This window comes from Arachis ipaensis, chromosome B2, assembly GCF_059453495.1.
Source record: "Arachis ipaensis isolate K30076 ecotype BB chromosome B2, ASM5945349v1, whole genome shotgun sequence".
Lineage (NCBI taxonomy): Eukaryota > Viridiplantae > Streptophyta > Magnoliopsida > Fabales > Fabaceae > Arachis > Arachis ipaensis.
This window is the reverse complement of record NC_142437.1, coordinates 27729104-27751048: the sequence shown is the minus strand read 5'-3', so window position 1 is coordinate 27751048 and position 21945 is coordinate 27729104. Positions and strand designations below refer to the sequence as shown.

The 21945-nt window shown below is 38.9% G+C and overlaps 1 protein-coding gene and 1 pseudogene across 1 annotated transcript; one reads left to right on the top strand and one right to left on the bottom strand.

The window, feature by feature from the left end:
* The first annotated feature begins 16192 nt into the window (after positions 1–16192).
* Positions 16193–18331, top strand: LOC148573400 (serine/threonine-protein phosphatase 7 long form homolog). Its single transcript, XM_088505756.1, has 3 exons — positions 16193–16758; positions 16847–16934; positions 17027–18331. Exons 1-3 carry the CDS (start codon positions 16193–16195, stop codon positions 18329–18331), a joined length of 1959 nt encoding a protein of 652 aa, XP_088361882.1.
* A 299-nt stretch (positions 18332–18630) lies between these two features.
* Positions 18631–21344, bottom strand: LOC148573399 (uncharacterized; annotated as a pseudogene).
* Positions 21345–21945: the final 601 nt, after the last annotated feature.

Genomic DNA, 21945 nt, shown 5'->3' with positions numbered 1-21945 from the left:
GAATAGCTATCACCACCATAAAACCAAGGCATTGACAATCCTCCATCTCCAACTCAAGTTGATTCCCTTAGTAGGTCTCATGTTACCCATGTCTTCGATTTACCTACTCAGGATCCAGGGACTATCCCTTCTCCTAAAAAAATTCCAAGCCCAAACAAAAACATTGAGCCTTCTACTTCACATGGTCTAGAACCATCATTCGAGATTCCTGACATTACTTCTCAACCTTCTGATGCTGATCTTGCTGAGTTGGTTGCCTTTTTGACACAAATCATTCAAGAAGATGAAGTACTCATTTTGACTCCAACTCTTACAGGCGCTTCGACATCCAGCCTTCCTTCAGAACTCAATCGGCACACTTTCGAACAATTATGCAATCTTCTGGGGTTTTTAACACATGCCCCCTCAGAATGGACTAGTCAAACGAACCTGAATTCTCTACTTTCTGATATTCTGAGCTCTTCACTCGAATTCCAGGTTCCTCCCTAATTTTTTATTATAGTAAATAAGTTCATAAGAATTTTAAATGATTATATCATTGCTCAGGATAAGTTGCAAGAGTCCAAGGAGAAAGTGGCCAAAATAAGGCCGAATCAGAAGAAATTAATAAAATTCTTCAACCACTGAAAACATCATATAAAGAATATGATTTGAGGATTACTCAAGCCTTCAATTCTCAAGCCTACAATGATAAACAGGAAGAAGAACTTGAAGCAGAACTGGTCCGAATTGAACAAACACTAGCTAAGATTCGAAAAAGAAAAGCTGACTTAGCTATCCCTTTGGCCACAGTTCAACATAAACACCAAGCAATCTTCAAGGAACTTCGCATTGCAGAAGGTAAAGAAGAAGAATCCAACAAACAACTTGACAAGGCTCATCATGAAGAATATGATAAAGTCAAAATGCTTTCTGCCTTGGATAGTGATAGAGTTCAACTTTATTCTGAACTAGCAGAACTTCTAGCTCCTTCAATTCCACCTAGTTAGAACACTTTTATATATAATGACTCTTTATATGCTCTTACTTATTTATTTATACTACTAATCTTGATTTAGCATACATCGATATTGTTTCAAGTATTTTCATTTATCGAATTAATCACGTTTCCAGAATCAATATCTTTAATTCAATATGCATTTTCAGAATACAACTCAATTGCTTGAAAATGTCCTTCCCAAGTATGGGACCACTTGCTAAGAAATCTTGACTTCTTTTCCATTGGTAATACAAATTTTAAGTCCAATTCTCCTATACTGAAATATTTCTCTTTTATTCGACGATTATAATTTCGAGCAACACTCTCTTTTTGTCGAATCATATTTTTGAGTGCCAAAATGCGTTCTAAGTCTAAATCATTCAACTCTTCATACATTGCATTTCAATAATCATCAACTGGAAAGTCATCTTGCCTTAAAATTCTTAACGTATTGATATTAATCTCTAATGGTAAAACTGCATCATGACCATACACCAATTTATAAGGAGAAGTACATGTTGACCCTCTTAGTGAATTTCGGTAGGCCCACAATACTTGACTCAAAGTTTCATGCCAAGTTTAATGTCTACTACCAATTTGTTTCTTGATCAAATTGATCAATATTTTATTTGTTGCCTCGACTTGCCCATTGGCCTACGCATAATATCGAGTCAAAGTAACCATATTAATGTTTTTCGAGGCTGCAAAATTCTTAATTCACTGACAGTGAACATAATCCCTTGATCAGTACTCAAGGTATGGGAAATTCCAAATCAATGGATTATATGTTCCTCGATAAAGTCTATCACTTCATTTTGCCCAGCCTCCATTAAAGGAACAGCTTCAACCCACTTCGTGAAATAATCAATTGCTACCAAAATAAATTTATGATTTTTCGACGAAGGAGGGTGTATCAATCCAATTAGATATAAAGCCCATCCTTGAAAAGGCCATGGTTTAATAATCGAATGTAATTCAAAAGCTGGTATCTGTTGTACCACTCCATGACGTTGGCATTCTTGGTATGCTTTCGCACAATTGATGTAATCTTTAATCATAGAAGGCCAAGAGATATAATTTCGACCTAACACCCATTTCATTTTCATCCCAGCCTGATGGGCCCCACATATACCTCTGTGAACTTCCCCTAAAGCAATATCTTTATTGGCTTGACTTAAACATCTCGAAAGACTTCCATCAATTCCTTTCTTATATAACTCGTCAGCCATCAATACAAAGTTCATTACTTTCAACTTTACTTTCCTATCAACTCAAATATTGGGATCTTTTAAATAATTGGCAATGGGTTTTCTCCAATCATCATCTTCCCATTCATCTAAACACAAAGCCTCTCTCTCATTGATAGGCATTAAATTCTGACAAATTTTTGCTAGTTTTCTTAGCGTTTCTAGGAATATCTTATATCTCGAAGTAATTTGGGCCAACTCATTAGCAATTTTATTTTGAATTCTCAGAATATGAACTAATAAAATTTTTTGAAAAGAAGTTAACAATTTCCATGCCGTTGCTAAATACTTTTGCAACTTCTCATTGTTACATTTGAACTCCTTTGATAACTGTTTCAAAACTAATTGAGAATCCCAAGAATTCGAACTTCTAAAGCCCCTTTCCAATCAAGATTTCGAGGCCTAATATTAAAGTCTCATACTCGGCCACATTATTCGAACAAGGGTATTTTAATTCAAACAAAAATTCCGATAGAACCCCTTCTGGTGAAATAATTAAAATTCCTACCCTAGCACCGTCTTTATGTTTTGAACCATCGAAATATAATTTTCAATAATCGACGTAAACATTAACTATGTTTGCCCAGTGGTCATTCAGATTTTTCGAATGGTCTACTAGAAAATTTGCAATGACCTGACCTTTCACAGCTTTTGCTGGGACATATTGCAAATCAAATTCTGTTAAAGCCAACATCCATTTCCCTAATCAACCTTTCAACATTGGATAAGTCAGCATGTATTTAACTAGATCAGTTTGTGCAATTACTTTCACAAGTTTGGCAACTATATGGCATTTCAACTTTGTACAAGTATAATAAAGAGACAAACACAATTTTTCGATAGGTGAATACCTTGTCTCTATATCAGTTAATACTTGACTAAGGTAACAAATGGCTCGTTCATGTCCATTTTTGTCATCTTGAGTCAATATACACCCAATTGTATTCATGGATGCCGCAATGTATAACTTTTAAGGCTCATGAGGGGGGCAAACATTTGCCATTATTGGGGCTTTGGATAAATAAGCTTTAATTGACTCGAAAGCTTCCTGATGCTCTTTTGTCCATTCAAACTGTGATTCATTCTTAAGTTTCATTAAAGGTGCAAATACTCGAGTTCGACCTGAAAGGTTTGATATGAATCTTCTAAGATAATTAACCTTTCCAAGGAAGGATTGCACCTCTTTTTTCGATCTAGGAGGGGATAACTCTAAGATCGCATTAGCTTTGTTCTTATCAATAGCAATTTCCTTTTTATGGACAACAAATTCCAAGAAATTTTTTGCTGAAACGCCAAATGCGCATTTTAAAGGATTCATTTTTAATCCTTTCTTCCGCATTGTACTGAAAGCCATTTTCAAATGGTCAATGTGTTGGGCTACTGAAATCGACTTAACCATAACATCATCAATATACACTTCCATAAATTTTCTAATATACTCATGGAAAATAGTATTCATGGCGCGTTGATATGTAGCACCAGCATTTTTTGAACCAAATGGCATAACCACCCACTCATACGTCCCTAATGCTCTAGGACATCGAAAAGTGGTTATAGACACATCATCTTCTGAAATAAAAATTTGGTTATGCCCCGAATAATCATCCATAAAACTTAAAATTTCATTACCTGCAGCAGAATCAATTAACATATCTGCTATGGGCATAAAATATTCATCTTTCGGAGTAGCATTATTCAAGTCTCAAAAATCAATGCATACTCTTAATTTCCCATTTTTCTTTATTACGGAAACAATATTCGAAACCCATTCTACATAACGTGTAGTTTGAATAAATTTTGCTTTGATCAAGCGTTCAATATCTTCTTTAATCTTTTGATTAATTTCAAGAGCAAATCGTCGAGGCATTTGCTTTATAGGTCGAGCATTCGGTTTTAACGCTAATCGATGTTCCACAAGAAAACGATCGAGACCAGGCATCTCATGATAATACCAAGCAAAGTAGTATTTGAATTCATGTAAAAGATGGAATAATTCTGTTCGAAATGGGGATGTCAGGTCCTTACACATGCAAGTAGTTCAAACATCATCAACAGATCCCAAATTAATCTCTTCTAAGGGGTCTTGCAACTCGAAACCTTTTACATACTCATCATCTTTTACCGGATATTTTTCAAAACCCAAAGATTCTAAATCATAGATGCAATCAAAAGACAAATCAACAGATTCACTGGGTTCAAAACACACTTGATTATCTACTAAATTAACTTCAATCTTGTTTTTAATACAATGAACTTCTACTATATCAGTAGTAGTTTGATTGATAGCATTATTAAAATCATGAAAACAAAAAAAATTTAAACCATGACTAAATTCGATAGAAGGAGTCGAATCTACACTATAAGAAAAAGATGAAATTACATTCCTAAATTATTTGAGTTCATCAGAAGAGTCACCTTTATTTTCAACTGAAGGAAAATTACTTAAATACTTATTTAAAGTTACCGGATAATTCGAGATGTCTTGTTCTCCTGCCATATCGAAAACGTCTTCGAACCACTACTTATGCTAAACAATCCCACCCAGTCGGAGAAATACTGAGTTGTGGATAACGAAGCTTCACACTTAAATCCTCTGAAGTTAGATAGCACCCTTCACAATTGAAAGAATTAAGTACACTGTCAACATTCAAAGATTTCAGTTTAGGACTATACATGCTGAAATCGACATATAACTGCTCGACATATAAGTTCAAATCATCCTTGACTACTTCAGGTTTTCCATCATCTGTCCAAAGAAGGATACTTTGATGCACAGTGGAGGTACAGACCCAACTCCATGGATCCAATCACGTCGCAGTAAGGCATTATAACTAGCCTTCGAAGACACTACCACAAAGATAGTGTTTCAATTAAAGGATCCAACCTTCAGCCCGAGCGTAACCAATCCCTTAGCTGGATTCAAAACACCACGGTAATCTGTCACCGAAATGTTGGTAGGAATTAGATCATCAGGGTGTTTCCCCACCTTCATCAATATTCTCTCTGGCAAAAGGCTAATAGCTGCTCCTCCATTGATCAGGACTTTATTTATCTTGATCCCACTCATGGTTGCTGTAATGTGAAGTGGGCACAAATGAGACTTATGCTTTTCAGAAGACCTTTAAAAGTAACCAGGTTCATCTTCATAACGGATAAACAAAAAAACTTCTTTATCATCAACATCGTAATCCTCCACTGGATTACCTATATATTCTCCCAAATACTCAGTTGGGATAATTGAAACGGTACTGACCATCTCATCTTTTCTCTCTTCGAAGTACTCTTCATCTAAACCAGCAACCTTATCCTTATCACCATCAGAAGCAGCGACCACTGCTTTTCCTTTATCTAGCTTCAGAGGAGAACGAACTCCCTTTGGATAAGTCTGTCCATCAGTTGGGAACTCTATTCGAGAGTGCACGGAAGGTGTTGCCCCATTGACTTTTTCGACTGGAGATACCTTGGATGGTTGTCGTCCCCTTCTTTATCTTCCCCTTTGATACCCTCTGGCTCGGCCATAGAAGTAAGGATATCGACCTCGAGGAGGACCTCTATGTCCCCACTGTGGGTTACGCTTATAATAAGCATCCTTGTTCTGAAACTCTTGACAGTTTTGAATCCACTGTACGCCCAAGGCTTGAGAACGGCTTATAAGTGCGGCAACGTTTCTCTGAGAGCTATTAGAAATTTGTCCTTTCATTTGTTAAATGGGATGTTTTTGACGCGCTTGCTCTTCTCTGTGAGCCAATTTCTTCTTTATCCTTTCTTTTTTGAAAGTTGCTACAGGTTCAGCATCGAAAACTGCATTACATCGAGGACACAGAGACACGTCCCGATCTTTCAGTTTCTGCTGCATTAAGAAATCCAACAACCCATCTCCTGCCCCAGGATAAACAGGTCGGACATTCGATTCAAAATTCCCCAGGGCCAAATCAAAATCATAAGACATTCCAACCATATTCATACCAAAATATGGTTCAGCAAAACTGGCTTCACTATCGAAAGGATCCGAATCAACTTTCATTTCTTTCTTACCACCATCGAATTTCAACCATCCTTTCATGATGGCTTCTTGTATTAAATCCCTGAAATGAACACAATTGTTAGTCAAATGACTAGTTGCTTGGTGAAACTTACAATAAGGTTTTCCTTTTAAATCTTTCACCGAAAGCAAAGTTCTGCCTTTAGGTAAAATTAACTGTTTATCTTTAAGCAACACATCAAAAATCTAATCAGATTTCAAAATATCAAAACTATATCTATTTTCACTTTTTAGTTTTGAATCATTCGGCTTCTCATTGTTAGGGATTTTTTTAAGTAAAGAACAGACATAAGGAGAGTTTTTCCTAAGTTCAGCCAAATCAACTTCTGCCTCTAAATTAAACTCCTCATCGGAGGATTCCATGGCCACATAAGAAAATTTCTCCTTTCGAGAGAAAGGTTTACTCTTCAACCTCCTTTCATTCTTATATTTCTCTTTTTCTTTTTTCATAATTTCTACTTGACGAATGCTCTCAGCCAAATGAGCTAAGTCAGGAATATGCACATTAAACAACTTCCGTTGCATATAAAATCCTAATCCCATAACCGCTATTTTTTACCACTTTATTTTTAGGAAGAGACACATAGCATCTACTCCTAGTGTTTTTGAAACGAATCATATAATCATCAATGGTTTCACCATCTGCACGTTTCAAAGCTACTAGATCAATAACTGCCACATTCATTTCTCCCCGATAGAATTAGGCATGAAAAGCAGTTTCTAACTGAGCCCTTGTTATTATCAAATTTGGTCTTAGATTTGAAAACCAAGTAAATGCATTCTTCAATAACAAAAAAGGAAATATCGAGCAACATGTTCAATAGTTGATTCCCCAACTTCTCCTGCGAACTTTGTAATTATTTTGGGGTTTTTTACTCCTCTCGGCACCTCAGCCATTTGAACATTATGAGAAAAAGCTGACACAAAGTGGGGTCAATTCATGAATCTTATGTTGAATCCAACTCTATTAAGAACATCTTCCACAATTCTTGTGACCTGATAACGTTCACCGACTTCATTAGCACGTAATCGAGCTAGAACATCATCTATATTTTGACCACGAGGAATTAATTGAGAGTTCTCTCTATTTCTAAAAGCGTCATTTTCATTTTGAAATAAATTTTCAAAACCCTCATTATTTTCTCTTGTGTCTTGCCTTTCTCTTTCATCATAATCGACAATTCGAACAGTTCGCTCGACTTGCCTTGCAAGACGATCAAACTTCATTTTGTGATCAGCCATCGTAGGATTCAGAATTGTAGTAATTTGTTGAGTCAATAAATTGACCAAATCATGATGATTTTCTTCTACATATTGTTGAAATGCTACTGTTGAATTAAAAGCATTCGATGTAGAACTCACATTAACATCTCGGGAATACTCAGAATGTGGTTGTGAAATTTGAACATTATGTATTCCACTCGCACCTCCAAATCGGATCGAAGGGCCAAAACCACTTACTAGTGGCGTATAACATAGAGGAAGACCATAAGGAGGCCAACTAGCAGTTACTTAGGGCTGACTTAGTATTGAATTACCACGTGGGTGAATATTACGCCCTTTATTACCAGCCTGTACACTTGTAACCGCCACACTTTCACTTACAATAACACTTTCCGAACGTGAAGTACCGTCCGAAGGTTGTACAACTACTGGTGCACTATCATTTATGGATGAACCACCATTCACATTCAAAACTTCATCATCCATGCAAATAATTCTTCCACTCCTTAATTGGATACACTATGCAACACCAAAATCATTTGACACACTTAAATTTAAAACTGTCTCACCGGGTGTGCCAATTTATTTTGTCAATTTTTAGCAAATCGATGGTGGTTCGATATCTAATAGTCTAGGAGAGAAATCTACTTCTCTTTGGGAGTACCAGTTTTATTTGCATCAAAATCCATGCCTTTGACAATGACGAAGAAGAAGGAACTAAGCTTTGCAAAAATTCGAAATGAACAATAAAACTTAAATGATTTGAATAAAAAGGAAATTAAATTATAGAAAGGAAAAGTGTTTGGAAAAATAAAGGACAAATTAAAAGGTAAAGACTGAAAATGGTAAAAGTTGCTGAATTTAAAGGAAAGGAAAGGACATTGCAAAGAAGATAAATTGCATGGAAAGAAAGTTGCAGAGGATTTAAATGAAAAGTAAAGACATGGAAGGAACTCTTCAAAAAAAGAAAAAAAAAAGACTCTTGACTAACTCAGAAAGTCGCTGGGGATGTGGGTGAGTGTGAGTGTTTTCTCCGAAAAGATTCCAACTATTGTATCTTCCAGCCTTCTTCTATTTATAACCATTCCTGGACCGTTCAATTTGAAATGTAACTTCCATGTGTGTGAAAACGTGAGTAACTATTCTCGCTTTCTTACTTGACCATATAACGGCTGAAAAACAACCTTCAAATCTCAAGACCTTCGATCCACTTCTTCGAATAACTTCTCGACTTACTAGGTTAATCGGACTGAAGAAAATCTCATGCCCTAAGCTGTTCAAGCTGTGATGTTGATGGTTTGATGAACCAAAAGAGATTAAGAGAGGGAGAAAAATAAGTTCTTCTCATTGTTGAAGAGAATGAAAAATCTCCTTAGAAAATATTTGTTAAGTTATTACACCTTATATACTATGTACTCTTTATGTACTCTCACTAAAAAATAATTACAATGGTAAGCCTATTATTGATAAAGTAATAATCTAGGTAACACCCTCCCGCAAGCTAGAATTGTGTAAATCTAACAATCTTAGCTTGGAAATATTAGCAAGAAAAGGACCCGGTGGCAGAGCTTTGGTAAGAAAATCAGCAAGTTTATCTTTGGAATGAACTGGCATAAGATGAATGAGACCAGACAAATATTTTTCACAAACAATGTGGCAGTCCACTTCAATGTGTTTGGTTCTTTCATGAAGGATGGGATTATTGGCAATGTGAATGGCTGACTGGTTGTCACAGAATAGAGTGATAGACTTTTGAAGCAACAAACCAATGAAATCTATTAAGAAAGATAACTAACTAGCTTCACAAGTGGAAACAGTAAGAGATCTATATTCAGCTTCTGCAGAGAACTTGGCAACTGTGGTTTGCTTCTTACTCTTCCAGCTAATGAGAGAGTTCCCAAGCATGAAGCAATAGCCGGAAACGGAGCGACGAGTATCGGCACAGGTAGCCCAGTCAGCATCGACAAATCTAAGTGAGATGCAGATTAGAAGTAGAGGAGAAGAAGAGACCAGTTGCAGGTCGGCCTTTTAAATATCGAAGTACGCAAAAAGCAACCTGTAGATGAAAAGTGGTTGCATAGTTTAAAAATTGGCTCAAACGTCCCATAGCATAAGAGATATCGGGTCTAGTGTTTGTGAGATAAAGGAGTCGGCCGATGAGCTATCTGTAAATAGTGTTGTCTGTTAAAATAGTACCTGATTCTTTGGAGAGTTTCTGACTATAATCAAATGGGGTAGAGAGAGGCTTGCAATCTAGATAACCAAAATCCCTGAGAAGGTTCATGGTGTACTTTCACTGATAAATGTGAATTCCAGAGTTTGAGCGTGCTACTTCCATTCCCAAGAAGTATTTGAGATCACCAAGATCCTTTATTTTGAATTTGTCATCCAAATTTTTCTTGATGGAATTGATTTCGCCAATGTCATTCTCGGTTAAAACCAAATCATCAACATATACTAGAATGGCAGTGAAGCTTTCAGATTGTTTCTTGATGAAGAGTGAATGATCATCAAAAAACTGCTTATAACCAGCATCCACAAGAGTCTGAGTGAGCTTAATGTTCCATTGCCTGCTTGCTTGCTTAAGCCCATATAGAGACTTTTACAATTTACAAACCATACCTGGTTGTGACACAGCCAAACCGGGTGGTATCTTCATATAAACTTCCTTGTCCAAATCTGCATGAAAGAAGGCAGTGTTGACGTCCAGCTGTTTCAAATGCCATTTCTTTGCCGCTGCTAATGCTAACATTACTCGTAAGGTAGTCATTTTGACAACTGGACTAAAAGTATCACCATAATCTACTCCTTGCACTTGAGTGAATCCTTTTGCAACTAGTCTCGCTTTGTGCCTCTATATGGTGCCATCAGGATTGAATTTTATCCGAAAAACCCATTTGAAACCCACAACCTTCTTGTCTTTTAGGAGTTCAGTGAGACACCAAGTTCTGTTTTGATCTAGAACTGTCAATTCATCTTGTATTGCCTTTCTCCAACATTCATGTACAGCCGCTTCCTCATAAGTGCTAGGTTCTTGATTTGAGGTGATGGCTAGAGAAAGTGACTTATATTTTGGGGTTAGTTTATCATATGATAAGTGTTGTGAGATAGGATATAAAGAGTTAGAGTTGGCAAAGTTGCTAGAGTGAGTTGTGTGGGTTGTCATACAATGATAGTCCTTTAAATAAGCAGGTGATTTCTTGACTCTTTCAGATTTTCTAGTAAGGCAGTCATGTATGATGTTAGAGTGTTGTGATGCATGTGCATTGTTAGTGTGTGGTGTGGTAATGGGTGCAATGGTGTGTGAGGAAATTGGTGAGTGCATTGAGCTTGAGAAATGTTCATTTGAATCTGTGAGTGTGGTATGTGTGTGTGATTGCAAATGATGTGTGGATGGTGTATCATATTGAAAAAGATCAATGCATTGTGGAGTATGAGTTGGTACCACAGAAATTTCAGTGCTAGTGGAATGTAAAAATGGAAAATGAGTTTCATAAAAAGTTACATTTCTAGATATGAAAATTTCCTTTGATTTTAAATCAATAAGTCAAAAACCCTTTGTTCCTAATTTAAAACCGAGAAAAGCTTTTTTTTTTCTGGCTCTTGGGTCTAATTTTGTTCTTGAATTTGTTAATGTGGAGGCATATGCAAGAGAACCAAATACTCTTAAATATGAAAGGCCAGGTAAGTTACCATACAAAAGCTTGTAAGGACTAGCATTATCCAAGTTAGTGCTGGGCAGCCTATTAATTAGGTGAATGGCGTGAGCAACTGCGTATTGTCAAAAATAATGTGGAATTCCTGATTGAAATAGCAGTGCTCTAGCAACACCTAAAATATGCTGGTATTTTCTCTCTATAATCCCGTTTTGCTCTGGTATTTCTACACAAGAAGTTTGGTGTAAAATTCCAGTTGATGCAAAAAAGGATTTTAGAGTGAATTCTGGCCCATTGTCAGTCCTTATACACTTAACTTATTTTTCAAATTGTACTCTGACAAAATTCACAAAATTAATAACTAATTGTGATGCTTCAAATTTGGTTTTCATAAAAAAAAATTCAAGTAAATCTGCTCTTACCATCCACCACAGTCAAAAAATACTTATGTCCTTCATTGGAAGGGACAGAAATAGGACCCCAGATATCCATATGAACTAAGTCAAAACAATCTTTTATTTCAGTTGTACTAAGATGCCAAATTGTTGTGCTCACTATGTGAAGTGGTGGGATGAGTAGTAGTCGTAGTTGCTGCCAATGAAGGTTGCTTTGTTGGAAGAGGGGGAAAGTGAGAGAATTCTGGTTCTCTACTCATTGTATATAACCCTTCTATACACTCAGCAATGCCAATCATCTTTGATGTGGATCGATCTTGTATCTCACAACACTTATCATTGATTAACAGTTGACAATGTAAGTTTGAGGTTAACTTTGACATAGAGATCAGTTTAAAATCAAAATAAGGAATGTATAAAATATTTTTGAGAAAAAATTTTTTAGAGAATGTGATTGTGCCAATGATGGTGCTAACAGTTTTGGTCTCATTTGGCAATATCACATTCATTGGAGCAATATTTTGAAAACTTGCAAAATCTTTTAAGTCAAAAGTCACATGATCTGTTGCACCGTAATCAATGACCCATAGTGCAGATTTTGAAGTGATAATACTCATAATTCTCGCATTAAAATGTAATGCAATGGTTTTACCTGGAGTGGAAGTCTAAATGGAATTAGTCAAAATTTGATTTGCATTATGAGGTTGCTGCTGCATACGTTTGTCTTTGATCAACTCTAACAAGGCAAATCTTTGCTCTGGAGTGAACCCAGATCTTGATATTCCAGTGTTCTCTTGGAGACAATTGAGCTGGAATTGTTTGTCACTGAATATATCATTATGCCCTTCAGTGATGACATGATTGATGGCGGTGTTATGTTGCTGCCGTTGATAGAAATGGGAGCAGTACCCATGCTTCTTATAACATACATCTTCCCTTGCTTGTTACAATGAGAGCAAGCCAATGTAGCACCACGACCTCTACAATGGGAGGATCTGTTTACCATGTTCGCCATTTTGAGAAATCAATGAATCACAGAGTAATGATAATTCAGATCTTCTTCCTTCCAACTCGTTGATCGGAACAGCTATGTTCACCAAGAAAGAATCTTGCGAAATAGTCTCTCATCAAACTCTATTAGATGAGTTTGAAGGAAGAGGTAAGAATGGGGGAAAGAAAATGTTGAAAGAAAAATTAGAAATAGAGAGAAAATGGCAAAATTGGATTGGATCTCAAATTCATAGCTTGGTTGCTCTCCACGCTTACCGCACCATGAAGAAAATCTCATGCCTAAGCTATTCAAGCTGTGATGTTGATGGTTTGATGAACCAAAAGTGATTAAGAGAGAGAGAAAAACAAGTTCTTCTCATTATTGAAGAGAATGAAAAATTCCCGTAGAAAATATTTGTTGAGTTAATTATTACACCTTATATACTACATACTCTTTATGTACTCTCACTAAAAAATAATTACAATGATAAACCTATTATTGATAAAGAAATAATTTAAATAACACGAACTTTTACTCAATATCCCTTAATACAAGACTTCTTCTATATCAACTTCCTTCCAAAAGTTCACTCATTAAACTTCGAATGACTCCCTTCTTCGAATTTAATTACTTTAGCCAATAATAATAACTAATAATTATTTTTCTATTTTATATTGTTTTTGTATAGTAAGTTAGTCCGATGATAATCTCGGCTCATTTATTATTTTTCATTTTTCTTGTTTTAGGACAAATTATATTTTGGCCTGCAAAAAATTGAGTGGTACTTAAAAAAATTCCAACACTTAAGAAGAAGTATGTTAGAAAAATAAATAATTTATTGTAATTTATTTGTTCTTAAACAACTTACTTATTGAGAGGTAGAATATCTCAGGTTAGATTGATGAATGATATTAACATTACGATCGTTTGGTTATTAAGCTCAGCAGTTACAAGTTCAGAGAATTAAGACAATTTTATTATTTTCATGTACAATAAAAATCGGATTATTAGTAACAGATCATATATATTATTTTTATATTCTAAATTTTAAATTTAAAATTTTAAAACATAAATTTTAAACTATAAATCATAACCCTAAACTTGAAATCCAATAAAAAATGAGAGTTAAAAGAATTATTTTACAATAAAAAATTATTAATATTAACTAATTTAAAAATAATCCGTATATTTATTCAAAACAAAAATATAAAAAAAAGACGTCTGAAATGAAAAAGTTTCCTAAATTTAGTGCACTTCATAATTAATTTTATTAAGTATTAAGGACCCATTTGAGAAGCTTTAAAACTAATTTTTTTGAGTTTTTGATTTATAAAAAGTAGTAGTATTAATATCTGGTGTAATTTTCAAAATCAAATTGTTGCTTTTTAAGAAGGCTATTTAGAAGTTTATAGAGAAGTTAAAAAAAAAAAAGACTTCTCTCATAATACTACTACTTTTTATCACATTTCTATAAAATAAACACTTTTAAAACTAAAAATTCAAATATAAAATAACTTATTTATAAACTACTTTTAATATAGTTATTTATTGTTTAAGTTATTTTTTTAAAATGAGCTTAATTAAACTATTTACCCAAATTGAATCTAAAAGTAGTTCCTTAATTCAACTTTCTTTATCAATTTAATTAAAACCTTCAAAGTACTAATAATACATCTCATTTTTTAAACCCAATACAAAGAAGAATTTTAAAATCAAATTTAAATTTTAACATTTTAATTCCATTAAAGAACATTAATTATAAAAGGGTTTTTTGGTCATTTTAATATTAAATTCAAATTTTTAATTCAAATTAACATTGTTGGGATGTCGTTTGGGCCACTAATATTGATGTGGTTAACAACTTTACAATAGTAAAAACTATAAATTCATATTGGTTGGTCAAATTAAGAATATACCTCTAATTCTCAAAGAGAAAAATAAGTACAAAACTTATTATAAAGAGTAATTATTTAAATCAATCTCCGAAATTTTTAAAATTAAACATAGTAGTTCTTAGATTTTAAAATGTATAAAATAATCCTCAATAATTTTAAAATTAAAAAATTAAAAACATTGGAAGGAACTGTTTTAAAATTTTAAAATTTGTTAGGAATTATTTTAAGATTATTATTATTATTATTAGGGCAAAACACTATAATAAGCCAACATCAATCCAAATTTACCTATATGAGCCAAAATGAAAATCGATACAGCAATGAGCCAGATCATATTTTTATGTAATTCGAACCAGGGTAGTTCGAACTTCATCCTCAAATAATTCGAACCAGACCAGTTCGAATTTCGAAGAAAAAATTGAATGTAAATCGAACCAGACTGGTTCGAACTACCTATGCAAGTAATTCGAACCACTCCAGTTCGAATTAGGGGGAAATGTGTTCTTCATGTAATTCGAACCACCCTGGTTCGAATTACGCTTAAGCAAGGTTGTTAGTAATTCGAACCACCCTGGTTCGAATTACTAGGGAATGGGCTATATAAAGAGTTCGAATCAGCCTCATTCGAACCATTCTCACCTTCCCCTGCCCCACCAAATCTCAGAGAAAACGACCCAGATTCTCTCCGCGAAAGACCTGAACGCAATATTCTGCTCATGGGAGACGATCCGGCGCGGTTATATCGCTTGGACGGAGTCGCCCATATAGCTGGGGTCATCAACGAAGAGGTTAGTACGGAAATAACTTTGTTTTACCGGTACATGTGAGTTTGTGGTTTGGCATGCGAGTAAGATATTGGTTTAGTTGGTGGTTTATTTTAGTGGTTTATGTTAGTGATTTCTGTAAATGGTTTATGTTAGTGGTTTTTGTAAGTGATTTATGTTGGTGGTTTATCTTAGTGGTTTATCTTGGTGGTTTATGTTAGTGGTTTATCTTAGTGGTTTAGGTATGTGGTTTATGTAAGCGGTTTACGTTAACGGTTTACGTTTGTGGTTTTTGTTGGCGATTTATGTTGGTGGTTTATGTTGGTGGTTTATCTTAGTGGTTTATCTTAGTGGTTTATGTTAGTGGTTTATGTTAGTGGTTTATGTTAGTGGTTTATGTATGTGGTTTATGTATGTGGTTTATGTAAGCGGTTTACATTAACGGTTTACGTTAGTGGTTTTTGTTAGTGGTTTATGTTGGTGGTTTATCTTAGTGGTTTATGTTAGTGGTTTATGTTAGTGGATTATGTTACTGGTTTATGTATGTGGTTTATGTAAGCAGTTTACGTTAACGGTTTACGTTAGTGGTTTCTAGTAGTGGTTTATGTAGGCGGTTTAGTTGTGGTTTTATAATGTTAGATCTTTCATGTCAGTAGCCTATGGGGGTTTCTAATTTAAGTTTCTTATGCAAATGGTTCTCGTTCTTGGTATTTTTAAGCGGCTATACATAGTAATATTTTTTGGTTTATCAATTATCGTGTTGATTATGTTTGTCACCGGTAATTAAGCTGGTTCTAAGAATGCGGTTCATTTCTTCCGCAGCCTCAGCGATGCATCAGGAGCATGCGGCGGCAGCAGGGCATGGTCCTGGATGACAGATACGTTCCGTACCTGCAGATGGCTGGTCTTTACCATCTTGCAAGGTTGAACGATAGATGGTTCCGGTTGGACGAGGCCCTTGTGAGTGTGTTTGTTGAGCGATGGCGTCCGGAGACTCACATGTTTCATATGCCGTTCGGAGAGTGCACTATCACACTGCAGGACGTGGCATACCAGCTGGGTTTGCCAGTGGACGGGCGTTACGTCAGCGGCTGCCTATCAGAGTTCCATATATACATCGAGGGTGGCCGTCCAGCCTGGGTTTGGTTCGAGGAGTTGTTTGGAGTGGTACCTCCTCCTAGCCAGGTTCAGAAGTACGCGGTCAACTGCAGCTGGTTTCAGGAGACGTTTGGTGAGTGCCCGGAGGGAGCTGATGAGGATACTGTGCGTCGTTATGCCCGTGCGTACATCATGATGTTGTTGGGCACGCAGCTTTTTGCGGACAAGTCGGGTAACCGCGTTCACATCAGATGGCTTCCGTTTGTAGCTAGGCTGGAGGAGATGGGGACCTACAGCTGGGGTTCTGCAGCACTGGCATGGTTGTACCGGTGCATGTGCCGTGTGGCGAACAGAAATGTTATCAAGCTAGCGGGCCCACTTCAGCTACTTCAGTCATGGATTTTCTGGCGATTTCCTCGGTTTAGGCCTGCAGGATTTGAGACGTTCAGCTGGCCACTGGCCTCGAGGTACTTCCCTAATCTTTGTCTATTTCAATTTACTATTGGATACCCTAAGCACACATATAAGTAGCGGTAACACATATGCATGTTGCAGGTGGTCAGGTTACATCCCTTCCAGTAGCGAGAAGGGTCCTAGAGTTCAGACGTTGAGGCTATGGATAGACCGGTTGCAGGATAGAGAGGTCAGTATGTAACTTAATAAGTTTTTTTATTTAACCACAATTTACGAGTTGGCATCACGAGTTGCCCTGATATTGTATCGTTCTGCGTGCAGTTTATCTGGATGCCGTACAGTAGCCCTGACGTACTTCAGGTCGTGCATCCCGAGGTTTTGGAGCCTCGGCATATGGTGCTGTGGCGGTCTGTTACATCGCTTATCTACTTTGCCGTCATAGAGTGGCATCAGGTAGACAGAGTTCTTCCGCAGTTTGGAGGGGTGCAGCCCCGTCCACAGGCCGCCCTGAACATCGACTTTCTGATGTCGAAGGACGGCAGAGGCGGCGATCGATGGTTCCCGTCCCATTTGCAGAAGTGGCATCAGTATTGGGAGGACCGTACGGAGAGCGTGCTGAGATTCGATGTTGTTGCTGACCCTGGTCCGTTGCATCTGTTCTTGGATTGGTGGAGTCAGCACGGGAAGAGGTTTTTGTCTCCGGATCCGCAGTTGGGCGATCCGAGAGCTGCTGCTATTCCTGTTGAGGCCTCACAGCGGGGAGCTGGGCAAGTACCTGAGATGGATCGGCCTGACGACGTGCCGGATAGGAGGCGGGTTGATAGGAGAGCTCGCGTGGGCACACGTCGTAGCCAGCGTGACTGGGGTTGGCTTGAGCGTGCTATGGAGGCTGGCGACGAGGCCGGCCCCGCTAGGGGTCGACGACGACATCATTCTGGCAGAGGTAGAGGGCGTGCTGCGGTTCATGCCGCTGCACCTGACCCTCAGGACGATGACGATGATCAGCATGGGCCTGAGGGCGGGGATGGTGCAGGGGCGGCCTCAGTTGCTGGTGGTAGTACCCAGGATGGGGTTCACGGAGGTGAGTGGTATGGCTCCGGGATGGGTGACGGGGCTGAGCCTAGTGACGCTGGACTTGGTTCCGGTCCTTTTGGACATTACTTTGTTGGAGTACCCACTGACGACCAGCCTCAGCAGGACGGTACTCCATGGGTTATTCCCGGATCACAGTGGCAGGACTTCCTTGGGGCAGATACGCTCGATCCGGACTTCGGCAGTCCACGGTTTCTGGCGGAGATTTCGGCTATCATGCAGGAGGACGAGCCGGGCAGGAGGCGTCCTCAGACCCCTGCCACGCAGGCACCCTTAGATGTTGATCTGAACGAGCCTGCTACGACTCCTGTTGGTGACCAGTTTGCTTTGGGAGGTACCCCACATTCCGCTTACACCGCTGCATCACAGTCTGTCGTCGGGCCGTCTGCCGCACCACTCCATTTTACGCCACCCGCACAGCCTACCCCGCATGAGGACGCAGATGAGATAGAGGATGAGGAGCCGTTCATCCGCAGAGGTCAGAGGCCACAGGTTCCACGTCGTTGTGGGACAGGCTCCCACTTGTTTAGATGATTTACATTTCATGTATTTTGGACGTTAGGGTTCACTCATGTATTTTAGATGATTTACTTTAGAGCTATTTTTCCTTGTTGTATGCTCATTTTATTGTACTTAAAAATCTGTTATTTACCTAGTGGATTAGTGACTATGTATTATCATTGAATCATATGACACTGTAATTATCAACTTTTGCAGTCATGGGATTTCTAACCAAATTCAAATTCAGATGCAACTTTTTCATTACTAGAAGGTAAAAGGATAAACAGAGAACACAAATCATCTTAAATAACAAGTTACAGGAAAAATAAAATCAATGAACACTAACAATAACAAGATCGCTACTACTGGCCCCCCGTGTGAGACGGTCCTCCAAGCTGTGGGCAACTCCTGCGGGTGTGTCCGGGTTGGCGACAAAGGCCACACCTCTTTGGCCGATTCGGATCTGCCTCGTCCATGTTCGTCCGTATCCTAGTGGATCTCGGACGACCCTCTCTTGCCCGCCTCTTGGCAGGGTCCGGGATCACGGTTGGCCCGTCGTAAGGTGGCCAGAATCCCTCCGGTATCGGCGGTGTGAATCCCATCTGGTACACACGGAACACTGAACTAATCTGATACACGCTGTGAACATAAGAGGACCAGGTAACCCGTGAGTAGGCGCAGCATGCAAGTGCGTGCTGGCACGGGAAATGAAGTGCCTGGAAGTACCCGCAGTCACAGGTCCTGGATGCAAGCGATACTCTGTAGGTACCTAATGAGAAAGAGCCCGTCGGGGTGGTCTCGGCTACGGTGAACTCGGAGTTATCCCGGTCATACAAAGTCACCGTGAAGCACCTCGAATTCTTCAAGTTGGCCTCTATACACTTCACCAAGTACTGACTGAATTACTGTCCGGTTCCCATCTGGGCCTTAGCCTCTCTACCCTTGCGAACAAAGAGTTCCGCAAGCCTTCCATATGTTGCCTTCACCAAAGAGCAAACAGGGAGGTTTCTGACACCCTTTAGGATTGAGTTCACACACTCCGAGATATTCGTCATCATGTGACCGAATCTCCGTCCCTCGTCACGATGCTGAGTCCATAAGGAATAATCAATCCGGTTCGCCCACTCACACATCGCCGGGTCTTCAGACCGAAGAATATCAAACCAGTAATCAAACTCAACCTCGGTCTTGGCATATGCAGCATTCACTAGAAGCCTACGTGCATCCTTGCCCTTGAAGGTAAGGGCAAAATTAGCCGCTACGTGTCGAATGCAGAATGCACGGTATGCAGATGGAGGTAACCAACCCCCGTCCGGAGCCTCAAGCGCAGCCTTTATGCCGTTATGCCTGTCCGATATAACCAGAAGACCGGGCTGCGGTGTCACGTGCTGTCTAAGGTGGGAGAGAAAGAATGACCAAGACTCTGCATTCTCACCTTCTACTAGTGCGAATGCAACGGGTAGAATGTTGGAGTTCCCGTCCTGTGCAATCGCGATGAGCAAAGTACCCCCGTACTTCCCATACAGATGGGTCCCATCAATGCTAACTAAAGGCTTGCAATGGCGAAATTCCTGGATGAGCGGTGGAAACGTCCAGAAAAGTCTGTGAAAAAAAGCTTGAGACTCGTCTACTTGTCCACTAACTCGAACGGGGCTCGTCCGTAGGATTGCAACAGTACCGGGCATCGTCAATTGGACTCCCAAAACCCACCTGGGGAGCTCGTTGTATGACTCATCCCAGTCACCATATACGAGGGCAATTGCCTTCTGCTTCGCCATCCAGACCCTCCTGTAAGTCGGCCTAAACCCGAAGTGTGCTGCCGTGGCATTTAGGAGCACCTTGATGCTGACGGATGCATCGGCCCTAACCATTGGCATAACGAACGCGGAAATCACATGATAATCCAAGCTCCTGTGGTCACTCGAGATGGAGGTCGCAAGACAAGTGTGAGGTCCATTGTACCGCTTGACCTCCCAAATGCCCTTGCGCTTCTGCAGACTCAGTCGAATCAACCATGTGCACCCATTCCCAAACTCAGAACACTTGCCCACATAACGGCGATGATCAGACTCCACAACCTTGTACTGTACCCCTCGCCGGATGCTGTAAGTCTTCACACTTAACAGGGCTTCGTCTTTATCCTGAAATTGCTGACCAACCTGGAACTCTGTCAAACTAGCAGTCCCTTCAGCATCTCTAGCTCCGAATCCAACAGAGTGCCCTGAAACACCCTCTTGCCTCATGGCATCTAGGTCCAAAGAGGAAAAATGTGGTGGATACTGCTGTGTGCCAGAACTAGAACCACCGACTACCAAAGCAGGCTCAGTCGCTCCAACCTCGTCGCCGCTGTCATCCTCAATCATATCCGGCTCGACGTCGTCCTCCTCTACATCACCCAACACTCCGTCACCGACGCCAACCGGTGGAACTCCCTGTAAAGCGTTCGGCAGAATATCAACTGATCCTACCACGTCGCCTGCTCCATCATTCAGATCAACAGCAAAAGACGGGGAGGCGACTGGTTCGACCGCTGGCTCGTACACAGGGACGGACGAAGAAGCAACGGCAGGCCTTGAACTCGAACCGGCTGCCGCTGCTTCAGTGGTGGCATTCCGGTTCGAACCCCCTGAGCTGGATACCACATCAACCAACTTTGCCAACAACTCTGGTGTCCTAACCTCGGGAAACTGCCTCCGACATAGAAACATGACTTGCAGGTCCTCATCACTACCAATCGTGAAGCAATCATACTTCACCGTATCCTGCAAGACAGTGATTGGAATGCGATAGAAAAACTTCTTCACTCGCTTCGCACCTTCCAGACCGAGTTTCATCAGCACAGATCTAACAAGATCATCATAGCTCGTCGTTGGTTTCACGACGATACAGAGAGGATCCTTATCTGTGAACTTCACACCGGAGCGAGTTTTTCTCTTAATGGATCCTCTATGGTGAACCAAAACCCCAAAACTCTCCTCACTAGCCATATTACACCCTCTATGAGAGCAACTCACGTTTAGAACCATATATATACTGCACTGTCTACCACTAATTCGAACCGGACTGGTTCGAATTCAATTTGTGTAATTCGAACCAGCCTGGTTCGAATTACTTGATGCAGCTTCTCCCTATATAATTCGAACCAGTGTGGTTCGAATTATGTGATACGTTTTCCTCCCAAGTAATTCGAACCACCCTGGTTCGATTTACTTGAATGAATTTCCCTCTTCATAATTCGAACCACTCTGGTTCGAATTACTAATAAATTGAGTTCGAACCACACTGGTTCGAATTATATAAATATAGAGTTTGGCTCATTGCAGAAACGAATTTCAGTTTGGCTTATTTAAGTAATTTTCAACTTCCGTTGGTTTATTCTGGTTTTTTGCCCTTATTATTATTGTGATCACATGTTCATGTAATTTTATTATTATTTTTGTTGTTGTACATTATTATTATTATTATTATTATTATTATTATTATTATTATTATTATTATTATTGAAAATACATTTTAAATGTCATACATAATGTGCTTATAATTTTACGAGAAAAATTAATTTATCTAGGCTGTATTTATTTTTTGGTACTAAAATTGAGATTGAGGAACTGAACATTATGTTTCATAATCAAATACTTGTTAGAATT

Excerpts from the sequence above, each read along its gene's own strand:
- LOC148573400 (XM_088505756.1), top strand. The coding sequence starts at position 16,193 with ATGTTTCATATGCCGTTCGGAGAGTGCACTATCACACTGCAGGACGTG. Across the intron at positions 16,759-16,846 it reads AGCTGGCCACTGGCCTCGAG|GTGGTCAGGTTACATCCCTT; the intron begins GTACTTCCCTAA and ends TGCATGTTGCAG. Across the intron at positions 16,935-17,026 it reads ACCGGTTGCAGGATAGAGAG|TTTATCTGGATGCCGTACAG; the intron begins GTCAGTATGTAA and ends TTCTGCGTGCAG.